At 46.8% G+C, this 14342-nt stretch overlaps 1 protein-coding gene across 2 annotated transcripts in view; it reads right to left on the reverse strand.

The window, feature by feature from the left end:
• The window catches only part of LOC142302008 (uncharacterized), a 150987-nt gene that overhangs the window by 2646 nt on the left and 133999 nt on the right, over positions 1-14342 (reverse strand). The window contains exons 10-11 of one of the 2 annotated variants that reach the window (XM_075343079.1): positions 9845-9929; positions 3380-3441 (exon numbers count right to left, since the gene is read on the reverse strand). In XM_075343079.1, coding sequence (XP_075199194.1) covers positions 3380-3441; positions 9845-9929 — 147 coding nt within the window. Of the gene's footprint in view, positions 1-3379; positions 3475-9844; positions 9930-14342 lie in introns of both variants that reach the window. The other variant, XM_075343078.1, reaches the window with a different exon arrangement.

The following is a 14342-nucleotide window of genomic DNA, read 5'->3' on the forward strand; positions in this document are numbered from 1 at the left end:
CCAGCCATCATACCGCTCAGGAAGGAGACGGGTTCTGTGTACCAGAGATGAATGTGCTTTGGTCAGAGATGTACATATCAACCCAAAAACAAAAGGAAATGACCTTGTGAAGATGCTGGCGGAAGCTGGTAAGATTGTTTCATTATCCACAGTGAAACAAGTACTGCATGAACATGGGCTGAAAAGACCACTCTGCCAGGAAGAATCCATTACTCCAAAAAAAACATAAAAAAGACAGAATAATGTTTGCAAATGCACACAGAAACAAAGACCACAATTTTTGGAGACTTGTCCCTTGGTCCTACGAAACTGAAATTGAACTATATAGCCATAATGACAATCATTATGTTTGGAGGAAAAAGGGAGAAGCTTTGAAGCCTAGGAACCCCATCCCAACTGAGAAACAAGGGGGTGGCAGCATCATGTTGTGGGGTTGTTTTGCTGCAGGAGGGACTGGGGTACATCACAAAATAGATGGAATCATGAGAAAAGAAGATTATGTGGCAATACTGAAACAACATCTTAAGACATCAGCCAGAAACTTAAAGCTTGGGAAGAAATGGGTCTTCCAAATGGACAATGACCTGAAGCTACTGCCAAACTGGTTACAAAGTGGCTTAAGGATAACAAAGTCAATGTTTTGGAGTGGCCATCACAAAACCCTAATCTCAATCCTGTTGAAAATTTATGGGCAAAGCTGAAAAGGCCGATGCGAGCGGCGACCAACAAACATGGCTCAGTTACACCAGTTCAGGAGGAATGGGCCCAAATTCCTACCAACTATTGTGAGAAGCTTCTGGAAGGAGATCCAAAATGTTTCCCCAAGTCATACAGTGTAAGGGCAATGCCACCAAATACTAATGAAATGGAGGGAAAGTTTTGAATTTGCAGAAAGTAATAAAAATGCCTTAAAACCTCTCTCTCATTATTTTGGCATTTGGCAAATAAAAGTAATTTTGGTTCCTAATTGACCTAAAACGGGAAAGATTTATTCTGATTTCCTGTCAGTGAGAAAAACCTGCAGATCTGTCTTTATAGAGAGCGGAGGGAAAAACCTGCAGATGTGTCTTTATAGAGAGCGGAGGGAAAAACCTGCAGATGTGTCTTTATAGAGAGTGGAGGGGAAAACCTGCAGATGTGTCTTTATAGAGAGTGGAGGGAAAAACCTGCAGACGTGTCTTTATAGAGAGTGGAGGGAAAAACCTGCAGATGTGTCTTTATAGAGGGTGGAGGGAAAAACCTGCAGACGTGTCTTTATAGAGAGCAGAGGGAAAAACCTGCAGATGTGTCTTTATAGAGGGTGGAGGGAAAAACCTGCAGATGTGTCTTTATAGAGAGCGGAGGGAAAAACCTGCAGATGTGTCTTTATAGAGAGTGTATGTAAACTTCTGGTTTCAACTGTATATAACATTCAGAAACTCAGATCACAACAGATTTCAGCCCAAATCAGTGATTCCCAATTAACTTCTATAGGGGTATCCTTTAAAATAAATTTGATTCCAGTGACTCCCCTTTCCAAGAGAGAAAGATTATTTATTTAGGAGTTTACTATACTATACGAATTTCATCTTTATTTGTGGATTTTGTCCCTTATTTTCTATACATTTCACCTCATTTTATAATTTGTCCTTCTTTTTCAACTCTTTTTCCTCCACAGCTTTGCCTATTCAAATGTTTTACTATTGGTAATAAACTCAAACATCTTTTTCCCAGATTAGAAAAATAAGAAACACACATATGAGGTATCACAGGGTCCGTAAAAGTCCAATCTATCAAAATATGAAATTAACTAACTGGATCGATAAACATCATAACAAGGAAAAAAAATTAAAATGCCAAAATTGTGTTTTTTTTGGGTTGCCACATCAGAAGAAAATGCAGTAATAAGGGATCAAAGCCTCATCACAAAAAGGTATGAAAAAAACCATGTCTACCTGCCCCCCCAAAAAATCTATCGCACAACACGTTTACCGAAAAATGAAAACCTTACAGGCCTCGGAAACTGGAGACACAAACGAAAAAATTGAATTTATTTTTTTTATAAACTTTTTTAAACATTTTATAAACATTTTTTTTCCCATCACCAGAATAATAACAAAAAAAATAAACAAAAAAAAATTTCTAATTTTGCTTTCGCCATAATTGTACTGATCTAGGCAATATCGATGCCAGGTCATTTTTTCCATTCAATGTACGCCACTTGCCAAAAAAACAATGTCATTGTCAAAACAAAGTGCATGGTTTTTCATTTTTAAGACATTTAGAATTTTTTTTTTATCAGACTTCTGTACAGTAAGTAGTAAAAGGAATGGTGTCACTCAAAACTACAACTCGTCCCACATAATAAAAACCCTCAAAATTCTATGTGGATCAAAACTTTGTAAAGGTATGGCCCTTGGAAGAAGAGGAGCAAAGATGGAAAATTGGGAAATGTTGGGAAGTGGTTAAAGGATTTGCAGCTTTTTTGTACTAAAAAAGTAAAAAAAAATAAAAACAAAAATAAAATTCATTTTTTATCTTGTGGAAATTCATTAAACCATGTTTTAAGAGTTTTAATCATTGATAATTTGGGTCGATGAATAACAAAAAATCTAGAGTACAAGCCAGTATGTAAAAATATACCACATAATATACACATAGGAGGAAAAAGATACAATGAAAGGCTGCACTCTATGAAAATAGAAAACAATAAAAATCTGAAAATAATTATAGTCATACTGTAAAAAGAAAAAAAAACAACAACAACCATACATTACATCTTAAACATCTGGTCTTGACTGATATAGACCAGAAGATTCACCCATAGGGGCGAAATATAAAACAAGGATATGAAGAAAAGAATCACCCAGCAAAAATATACTAAGTGCAACAATCAAGTAAATAAATAACAATAAAAACCAGTGCATAATATTATATTAAATGGAAAAAAAATGCCCAGAAAGGAACCTAAATAAATGGCAGCGGTTAGTGAGTAATGAAAATAAAAGGCATCATGATATCATACATCAATGGGAAAGATCAACCCACGTGTATCGCCATTCTAGGAGGCTTCTTCAGGGGTCACCAGGACTCCTAGCTTTAGTTACACCTTATTGTGTTTTAACGAGCGCGGTTTTTATGCAAAAACTAAAATTATGTGTTGCCAAAAACAATTATACTCTATTTCACCAAGTGATCATACAAGGTATCATTCTGTGTGCATGGAGTTCGTTCAGCCTCAAAAGACGCTATTGAACGACCAAATGGCTGGGATCGGCTGTCTAAATGCAACTCTAAAGGTCGAAAGCTGGAGAGAGCCCAGAATACTACTTTATCCACGTTCTTTATACTTTCAGACAATACCAAGAGTACTCGAACCATTATAGCATAGCATACTCACATCGATACTTTGTGATAGGGCTCCACATATAGGTGTTCTTCATAAGAGAGACTTGGTCCATTCTGTAAAGTTAGATAACGAATCACTAACCTGTCCTGTACATAGATAATTTTATTAATTTGATACCGGCTTTATAACATCAAAAATTATAACAAGGTAACGCTGTCTGATGGAGCTCGAAACGTCATGAAATCTTGTCTTCACTACAACTGGTAATTAAGGCAGCGCATTATCAAATAAAACGAAAATTAGAAACAAATCCTGAAATATTATATAAGAATTTTATTTAGAATATATTAAATATATTATATTTCATAACTTAATATTTATATGCTACTTATACAGTTACATAAATTCAACACTTATATATTAAAAACAGTAAAAAATAAATAACGACATTTAAGTCCATGAATTTTTTCACTGGTGAAACTTGACAATTTTTTTTTTTTTAGAAAGAGGGTAAAAATAGCAAAACTTTATAGTAAGATGTTCTAGAACTGTCCTTCACACGCTCGGCCGCAGCAGCTCGCTTCAAGTAGGTCTATAGATCATTCTTTAGTCGGCATATTAGGATTTACGCAGTCACAGGTGTCGCGATGCTCGTTATTGACATCAGTAACACACACTGAACCTTAAGGGGTACTTTGCACGCTGCGACATCGCTAGCCGATGCTAGCGATGCCGAGCGCGATAGTACCCGCCCCCGTCGCACATGTGATATCTTGATATCTTGCTGCTGTAGCGAACATTATCGCTACGGCAGCTTCACACGCAATTACCTGCCCTGCGATGTCGCTCTGGCCGGCAGGCGGCCAATAGAAGCGGAGGAGCGGAAATGAGCGGGACGTAAACATCCCGCCCACCTCCTTCCTTCCGCATTGCCAGTGGAGGCAGATAAGGAGATGTTCCTCGCTCCTGCGGCTTCACACACACAGCGATTTGTGCTGCCGCAGGAACGAGGAACAACATCGTATCTCCTATTGATGCGACATTATGAAAATGTCCGACGCTACACAGATCCCCGATTTACGACGCTTTTGCGATCGTTTATCGGCGCATCTAGGCTTTACACGTTGCAACGTTGTTACCGGCGCCGGATGTGTGGCACTTTCGATTTTACCCCGACGATATCACAGTAGCGATGTCGCAGCGTGCAAAGTACCCCTAAGTGATGGAGCTGGAAGACTTGTGTAGTCAATGCTGGAAAGTCTGAAGACCAATCTGAAGACCAACCTAAAGACCAACCTAAAGACCAACCTAAAGACCAACCTGAAGCGAGCAGAGGACCTGGTGTAGAACTGCACTGGGAGGAATCGTGAGGGATGACAGTAGGACAGGTGAGAATAATCTGTTATTTTTAACCCTTCTTTTTATTATACTTAGAAAGATATTTGAGTACTGAAACCAAATTTTATTTAGAAATTAATTATTCTGCAGACCGACGTGAACACACCTGTCTGAACTGAATTTTGGAAGATCTGCTCATCACTGCCCATGAGCCTTGAAGCTCCATGGCTCAAAATGTTGCTCTGTAGCATAGCTACCTTTTTAAATAGGATGACGACACACGTACCAGATAACCCCTGGTGGAGGTCGACTTCAGTAAGTCAAATAAACAGCTGCACTTTGAAATGCTAAGGCATATAAACCCTGAATGCAAGAATTTGGACATGCATTTGTCATGCTGTACTCTAGGATGTCCTAAAGCAGTACAGTGCAGTAATGTGGTACAGAGAAGATTCCTGAAACTACCTGAGAAGGTTGTTAGCAGGTGAACCACTAGAGGGCGATAGAGTGGAGAAAACGTATGAGCAAAGTATTCCCTAGCAGAGGTAATACTAGTCAAGCCCACCAGATGGCAGTAGAATCTTCAGAACGCCAGATCACAACATGAGGTCTAGTAAATACACAGGGGAAAAGTCTAAACGTAGTTGAAAGCAAGCAGTCAGTAGCCGGGAAATCAGAACTCAGAAGCGGGGAGGAATGGCAAGAGAACAGGAACGGAATCAAGGTAAGCAGACACGAACAGGGAGACTGCGGGAGAGACACTATTAGGATGGGAACAGAGAACAGAGGTCAACAACAAGTCAGGTGAATTACAGAGGTCAGGACAGGGCAGACGACAGGTCACTCACAAGCAGAACACAGCAAAGCCAGAAATATCACTGGTGTAGTTCCAGAGAAGCAGTGCCATAATATAGTGGCCTGACCTCCTGAACGAGGCAGGAAGGATTAACCCCTAATATGACCTGTATCAGAGATGTGGAGTAATTCATGACAGCATTACTGCTAAGGAAATAAATTAAAAAAATTTAAAGTGCAAGAAAAAAAATGCCAGTTTTAGGTGAGCCCAGCAGCCAGCACCAAGGCGTATCACTTTATCTGGGTTATTCAAACTTGTCTGTTAGGAAGTGCCGTCAGTTTTCTCATTTGAGATTATAGGATTATGCCTTCTGACTGAGCACTCCTTTCCCAAAATCTATAGGCTATTTTAATTTCATATTAGCAGGTTACTGCTTCCCAATAAAATTGAAAGCTTTTGCTGCTCAGATAGAGGCATAGAGGCATTTTAGAAATGTACTCAACAAAGAGATAAACCTTGATGCTGGCTGCTGGGCTCACATAAAACAGCCCTTTTCATACACTTTTTGTCATCATTTCCTTAGCAGTAATGCACGTCCAAATTCATGTATTCAATGTTTACATGCCCTAGCATTTCAGATTGCAGCTGTTTATTTGTTAGAATATATTTCATGTTCAATATGCAACTGTTCACACTTGTCTGTTAGGACATGCCATCAGTTTTTTCATTTTCGAACATAATTCAGTCAAATATGGCTGTTTATTTAAAGTAAATCTGTCAGCATAGAATGACTGTTCAAACCAAGGTGCTTCAAACCAAGCACAGGGACTTGATGCACCCTTGGTGTGGCTAAATACTTCAATGCATGTTCACACCTACTTGGTTTTCATCTATTTCTGCCCTTCTCTATAAAGCCAGAGCTGACGATAAATAGAGAGGGGAGATAGAGGGAAAACCAAGTAGGTGGGAAGGTGCACTGAACTGTTTGTGCACATCAAGGATGTACCTGTAAGGAGGGGGACATAATGTTGTGTTACCCCTTGAAGACACCAATATTGTTGTTATAATAAGTAATGTGAACTATGATGTGTAGTGTGCATTGCGTCATGCGTTATTGTTACGGGAAGTTGCAGACAGTGGGGTGGGAAACAGTTGGTGTTTGGGACAAATCCAGAGTAAGAGGGGCTTAAGTGCAGGGATGGTGACTATTTTCTGTTAGGAGATCAGATAGGGCTCAGTGTGTGATATAGTTAACCTAAGGTCTGACTAGTCTGCAGAGTTGCATGACGCGGGTTATCCTAGAGCGAGAGGAAACCAATAATGAAAGATATGTAGTAGAAAGAGAGAGGTGACCGGGACACAGAGTAACTAAACGAAGTCAGGTCTGCATACTGACCAAAGGAACGAGACTGAGTGAGAGGCGTCCTTTAGCAGGATGCTCAGCAGCAAGACCCTAAGCAGATTGGGCCAAGAGAAAACAACTCGTGAGATGAAGTGGGTGCCCCGGGCGGGAGTTCCCTATGCATATGAGAGCTTGCACTGTGATGTTGAGCTGGGTGGTGGTGAAACAAGTAGGATTAGTGAGGACAGGAACAAATGAGATGGAAGGAGTAGAGAGACTGTTTATTTAGATACTCTGTGTTAATGAAGGAATGTACGATACGTTGTGTACCACTATGACATCTTGTGACCATAAAATAGTTGTCCATTAAAACTACGCTTTTAAAGAATTTGTGATGTCCTTCCATGTACTAGATAACTTTTCCTCCTGGACAGCCAAGGTCAACGGAATCATGCAGTCTGCAAGGGTGTACTGCCCCTCACAAACGAGTCCAGACACCCAGCCAGGGTCTTGTCTTTCATGTAGCGTGCCGGGGTGCAAAAAAATGTGGACCTTACCCACAACTACCATACTAGTCTATGCCACACTATACACTGAGCACCTGTACTTGATTTGAGCAGTCATTTTGTGTTGGCAGACTCCCTTAAAGTTGGAAGTGGGTTACAACAACATCAGACATCTTTGTCAGTAGCTTCTTTACTGAAGACTTAAGGCCACGTCTCACTAAGCGACATCGCTAGCGACATCGCTGTTGAGTCACGGTTTTTGTGACACAACAGCGATCTTGCTAGCGATGTCGCTGTGTGTGACATCCAGCAACGACCTGGCCCCTGCTGTGAGGTCGCCGGTTGTTGCTGAATGTCCTGGACCATTTTTTGGTCGTTGCTCTGTCACTGTGAAGCACACATCGCTGTGTTTGACAGCGAGAGAGCAGCGATCTGAATGTGCAGGGATCAGGGATTCGGCTTCTGCGGACGCTGGTAACGAAGGTACACATCGGGTAACCAAGCAAAGGCTTTGCTTGGTTACCCGATATTTACCTTGGTTACCAGCATCCGCAGCTTCTAAAAGCCAGCTCCCTGCTCCCTGCACACGTAGCCAAGGTACACATTGGGTAACTATAAGCAAAGCGCTTTGCTTAGTAACCCGATGTGTACCATGGTTACGAAGCACAGCGTCATTACACAGGTCGCTGGTGACTGGTGGATGATCTCTGATCGCTGTGGAGATTTGCCTGTTTGACAGCTCACCAGCGACCATGTAGCGACGCTCCAGCGATCCCTGCCAGGTCAGATCGCTGATGGGATCGCTGGAGCGTCGTTAAGTGTGACGGTACCTGTGCCGCCCCACAGATGCTGCTGATCCTCTTCAGGGACGCCACAGGTCTTGGACAATTTGGCAGACAGGTAAGTTAATTTTTATTATGTTTCGTGACGCCACTCACGGTTTGCGGTCAGGGATATGGGTGACCGCCACTGCAGGTTTAAAGAGCTTCTGGGGCTGATGGGGTCTGCAGTCGGATGGTGTAGCCTCCCGTGAGTGAGGCTGGCCCCAGCGGCTCGGGTAAGCAGGGTAGCCAGTCTCAGAATAATTCAGGCAGAATCCAAAAGTCTTTAACTGATTTTTACTCACAAAGATGTTTCTGGTGAGCTGACCCGGGCGATGCTGCAATAAACCAGGTAGAACCAGGTATCCTTTGGGCCAGTCTGAGGGTAACAGGTAGCTCGCCTTCCTAGCACTTCCTTTTTCGGATAACCCCTGACCTGAAGTACCGTGGGGTCTATCCAAGGAGTCGCAACTGCCTTTTCTCCCCTGTGTTCGGCCCATTTGCCGGCAGCGTGGACCAAGGAAAATGGCTCCAAGCTCTGTCTCCTTTATGGGTCCCTGCGTTGCTTCTGAGGCTCGGACCTGTGAGGTTGGTGAGGTACCTGAAGTTCACCTCACCAGCAGGTTTAACAGGTAGATAAACTGGAGCCTGTTCTAGGGACCTGTACCCCGTGCGTGCCTAGACACCAGGTGTACCTTCTCTGCGTGTCAACCTGGGACCGTTCTCCCCCGCCAACTGTCACTACACAATGCAGGGTCTGACTAGTGGCAGCGCATGCATCGCCTAGCAACCGCCGCGCTCCACTACCACACTGGCTCTCCTCTCTTCCTGACAACCTCTGCACTTTAGCTCCCAGCCCCTCCGCTTCACCTCTTGAAAAGAATTGAAAGCTAGCCCCCTCTAGGGACTAACCAAGGGTCCCCTCTAAAGGTGTGGGAGACCTGGTGGCTATGTGTCTGTGCGTACACACCTTATTCTGGCTTTTAGAATTACCTGGAAGTACTGTCCCAGCATGGGTGCAGTACTCAGTGGTGCCTGACCAGGTCAGGGGCACCACATACCTTTACACAAAATAATAATGTACTGACAAGCACTGTGAAGATGGAAGGACGGACAGAGCTGGCTGTGAGAAAGAATGAGCAGGAAAACGTATGCAGGGACAGGAAGGACAAGGGTGAGAGGAGTATATATTTGGAAACCCTACATTTATTATTCTGTGGGGTCTGAGGAGACTTCAGAACATAATAATGCACATTTGATTGCATCAAACAAATTTCATGCAAATCGAGGTTTCCCACCGAATTGGAAGAAGTCTACCAAATTCAGATTTCAAATGTTACTGTTATCTGTAATCACAAAACACTTAAAAAAATCTATAGTTTCATGGTTTTTAAGGTAAAGGGTAAACACAAGACCATGGAGTTCAACCTGTAATAGGACGTGTTAAATTGAAGATTCCGATGTCTTTACTATAGGGAGGTGAATGACCTCCGTACATCTGAAGGATGATCTGCTCGTGGCCAGAAGGGTCACATTACTGGGAAACATTATCAACGAGTTATAACTAATGTCCATATTGTGACCACTTCTTCTAAATAGTAGGGGTCTCCTGGCAGTCAGACCCCTGCAGATGGTATTTCTTACCATTATGCCATGTCTAATTATTATTGCGGATTTTTTTTTACTTTGCTATGCAGTTTGTTTTTTTCTTACCTTTTCTTTTTTTGCTTTTTGAAGACTTTTAATAATGGAACTCTTGTTGGGATTTGGAATTGTATCATCCCATTGCTTCTTATACCTATTATGGAAAACAAAATGGAAGTCGTACGTGTAATGATCGGACAACACATTTAATGAAATAACGATGTCAACTACATATAGACAGTCTCTAAAGCCCACTTTACACGCTGCGATATCGCTACCGATATCGCTAGCGAGCGCACCTGCCCCCCGTCAGTTGTGCGTCACGGGCAAATCGCTGCCCGTTTCGCACAACATCGTTAACACCCATCACGTGGACTTACCTTCCGTGATGCAACAACTCTGTGGCTGGCAATCCCCCTCCTTTCTAAGGGGGCGGTTCGTGCAGCGTCACAGCGATGTCACGTGGCAGCCATCCAATAGCAGAGGAAGGGCGGAGATGAGCGGCCGGAACATGCCGCCCACTTCCTTCCTTCCTCATTGCCGGTGGACGCAGGTAAGGAGATGTTTGTCGTTCCTGCGGTGTCACACATAGCGATGTGTGATGCAGCAGAAACGAGGAACAACCAGCGACATGTGTGAAGCCCCACAGGTGTAGTGTCGGTGCATTACCTTCAGGGACTCCACTCGGCTGGATCTCGTCACAGGTAGGGAATCTTCTATTTGTCGTGACGCCACTCTCAGTATTGCGGTCAGTGGGGACCGCCACTGCAGGTTGAGGGACACCTGGGGCTGATGGTGAGAGTGCAGTTAGTTGGAATAGCCTCCTGAGAGTGAGGCAAGCCCCAGGGCCCTGTGTAGGTGCGTAGTACCACAAGGCGCAGAATAACTCCACACACGCAGGATGTCTTTCAGGGGTTTTACTCACTTCAGATGGCAGGGTGAGTAACCCGGGCGTAGCTGGGATGAACCAGGCTGGAACCAGGTATCCTTCAGGCTGACTTCTGATGGTGACTACCAACTCGCCTTCCTTAGCCCTTGGTGGTTTGGGGTAACCCCGACTTTTAGTCCCTATGGGGGTCACCCAGGGAAGTTGCTGAAGCCTCACTCCCCTTCGTTTGCCGTATGCTTGTTGCCTGGGCCAGATCACTCCAGCTGCTTGCCTCCTGTGACCTATGGGCCCTAACTGTGGCTACGTGGCTGCGGCTGTTGTGGTGTTGTGGCGTGGGCTTTGAGAGCCCCACACCGGCAGGTTTAGCAAAAGAAAGCTGGATCTATCTCCGCTTCGGGATCTGCCGCCCGTTTGGGCCTGGTACTCCCTAGCAGTCTCCTTACTTCCCACTCCGTGCTCTCTCTCTAGCTGAGATGGGTTTCGGGTAGCACTCCTAGTTGACCGTTCTCCCCCGTCGGTAGCCACTGCGCGGACGCTGTCAGACTACAGCAGCCCAGGGGAAGGGGTCAGCTCTCCTCGGAGCTCCCTGGACTCTGCTCTGAACCGGCTCACATCTGGGACCTTCACTGCTGCTCCTGTCAGAGCTTCACTTTCCTGCTCCTCACTCCTCCACACTCTGCTGCAGACTGTTTACTCCTCCTTCTCTTCCCTCTTGTGCCTGCCTACGCCACCTAGCAACCAGGCTCTCTTACCACACCCCTTGAGAGGAGATGGAGGCTTTTGGCCCCCTCCACTATTCCAGTGAAGGTGAAGGCTTTTCCCCCTCCTGGGATCCCCAGGGGTCCTCTCATAGGTACATGTGTGAGACCTGATCACTATGCGCCTGTATAGTCACACCTCGGTCAGCCTTCTGGATTACCTGTATTGTACTGTCCCCAGCATGGGTGCAGTACTCAGTGGTGCCTGACCACGTCAGGGGCGCCACATTCCCCCTTAGTTATCACCAGCACGTCCTCGGGCTGCAAGACAACATTTTAAAATGCATAAAACATTAAAACATTTTTAAAAGCACCAGGTACCATACATCACCACCCTCCACCCACAAGTCCGTTAACCCACCCAAAACCCTCTCACGTTGGCCGCGCCTTCAGCCACTTCTGGCAGGATGTAGAGGCGGCTTTCATGGGCTGGTGGTTTTCAGGGTATACCTGGCCTGGTGGATCCGCGCCTTCAGCCTCTTCTGGCAGGATGTAGAGGCGGCCTCCACAGTTGGTGCTGACCAGGTACCCTCTTTGTGGTGGAGAGCCAGGCCCCATAAACAGGCATGCTCTCTGGTCGCAGGTGAGCCAAGGCCCTATATACGGACGTGCTCCCTGGTTGCAGACGAGCCAAGCCCCTAAACAGGCTGACTCTGGTGGTGGTGGTGCCCTCTGGTGTAACTATTTACACTGCGAGAGTTTGTGGCTATAGCCAGTTCATAGCCTTAAGGTTTATTTCTCACAATAGTTTATGTGGGCACATTTTAAACTTGTAAAACGTTGCAAAACAAACTTTTTCAAACTGGTAACTTGCTTTACTTTACATGAACTTTATGCAGATTCCTCCTCACCAGGGCTTGGGCCTGTAGGGCTGCGGCACCTGTTGCTTCCTTGATCTTTTTCTTCATCTGTGGTAGTCTCGTCAGTAGGTCCTTTGTCTTTTCTTTCTTTATCGCTGTCTTTCCTTTCTTCTCCTTTAGGACATGGTGCTACATCTAGCGCATACCACCCTCTTTCTCCTTGATGCATGGTAAACTGTACGGAGTCTCCTGTACGCAGGTTCCTTCCAGGATGTCCTCTGGGCAAATTAGCTCTGACGTCTCTTCTATTGACGAAGATACCTTCCTTTATACCAGGTGCAACGATGAATCCGTACCCTGATTTGAGGCTGAAATCTTCGACAATTCCTCGACGCAGGGGTCCTCTGATCTGGGGTTTGAACCTTCTCAGGAACCGTTTCTTCTCTAGGTCTCTGGCGGTGACTTCGTCTTTCTGCTCAGGAGATTGTGATGTTGGAGAATACTTTGTACTACCGCCTCGGCGCCGTGTCTTGCGGGCTGGATTCTGCGAAGTACAGCTTACAAGCTCCCAGGTGGGGCGGTTGGGCAGGTCTTCTTCAGCAGGAGGTGTCAGGTCTTCCTCGTCCCAGCGGGAATATGGCAGCATCTCCGGCTCTGGGACTAGCACTGCTGCTGGCTCCGGGGGCAACTCCTCAGCTTCTTGCCCTCCTCTCCCCCTTAGTTCTTCGCTGCACTCTGGTCGTGGCAGCGCTGGGGATGAGTGTTCCTCAGCTGGCCCAGGCGGTGGACTCTTCGGCGTGGTTGCTGCAGGGGTTGCCTTAGGGGTGTGCGGAGGGAGCATGTACTGGTCCACCATCTCCTGTGGGAACTTGGCCTCCAGGTCAGCCTTCAGCTGCCAGTATTCGGGGTCCTCACCTACCAGGGATTTCCTAGTAGGGACTTCCTTAGGCTGGGGAGCGGTGTCTGCTCTGGCCCTGCAGGCCGGGATAAATGGTGATGTACTCTTTTCTTGGCGGGCCGCGCAGGGCATCGCTGCGGCGGCCTGGTCTTGGCGGGCCGCGCCTGGCATGGCGGCGGCCTGGTCTGTGCGGGCCGAGCCTGGCGTGGCGGCGGCCTGGATCTGCGTCGCGGTCGCGATGGGATCGGTGCAGGCTGGGCTGGGCGTCGCTGCAGCGATCGGAGCTTGGCGGGCCGCACCTGGCGGGGCTGCGGCCTGGTTCAGCACCTCACTTGCGGCGCGGACGAGCGTTGCTGCTGCGGTGGGGTCTCGGCGGGCCGGGCCTAGCAAGGCGGCGGCCTGGGTCAGCGTCACACCTGCGGCACGGATGAGTATCGCCGTGGCAGTCGGACCTTTGCGGGCCAGGCGGGGTGTCGCTGCGGCGGCCTGGATTTGGCGGGCCGCACCTAGCGCGGCTGCGGCCTCGCTCAGCGTCGCCGCGCCGGGCGCCTCTTCTGGGACCGCGGTCGTAGCAGCAGGGGTCGGAGCACTTGCGCTGGCCAGGGCAACTCTGGACTCACCCATCGGTGGCACCATCGGGATCTGAGTCGTCGCCGCTCGGTCTGGCATGCGTCGCGCGGCTCCCTCCTCGTAGGTCCGAACCGCCGCAGCCATCTCCAGAAGCTCAGTGCGTCCCTCACTGAGCTGTCGTATAATCCTGGCCTCCAGCTGATCGCAGAAGATAGCAAGCTCCCGGCACCACCAGGCAGCAGAGCCTGGTTCTGGGTATCCACGTCTGGACTCCATCTCTTCTCTCTGCAGCAGCAGGCTTGTGGCTCCCTTTCCTTCCCGCCGTCTCTGGACGCTCCCGCTCTCTTCACAAGCGAGGTCAGAACTCTGCAGGGGATCTCTGGGTAGCCACACCTCTTCGTGGGCGGTAACTTCTCCCAGCGCGGGCTGCTGTTGTTTTTCAGCGCGCTTTTCATGGTGGCAATATGGCGGCGCTTCCAATTTTTCAAGCGGACCGCCCAGGCACATGGTCACCTGTCTGGACAGGTCTAGTCCTTATCCTGTTCGTGACGCCAGATGTGAAGCCCCACAGGTGTAGTGTCGGTGCATTACCTTCAGGGACTCCACTCGGCTGGATCTCGTCACAGGTAGGGAATCTTCTATTTGTTGTGAC

Source organism: Anomaloglossus baeobatrachus, chromosome 4, assembly GCF_048569485.1.
Source record: "Anomaloglossus baeobatrachus isolate aAnoBae1 chromosome 4, aAnoBae1.hap1, whole genome shotgun sequence".
Taxonomy (NCBI): Eukaryota; Metazoa; Chordata; class Amphibia; order Anura; family Aromobatidae; genus Anomaloglossus; species Anomaloglossus baeobatrachus.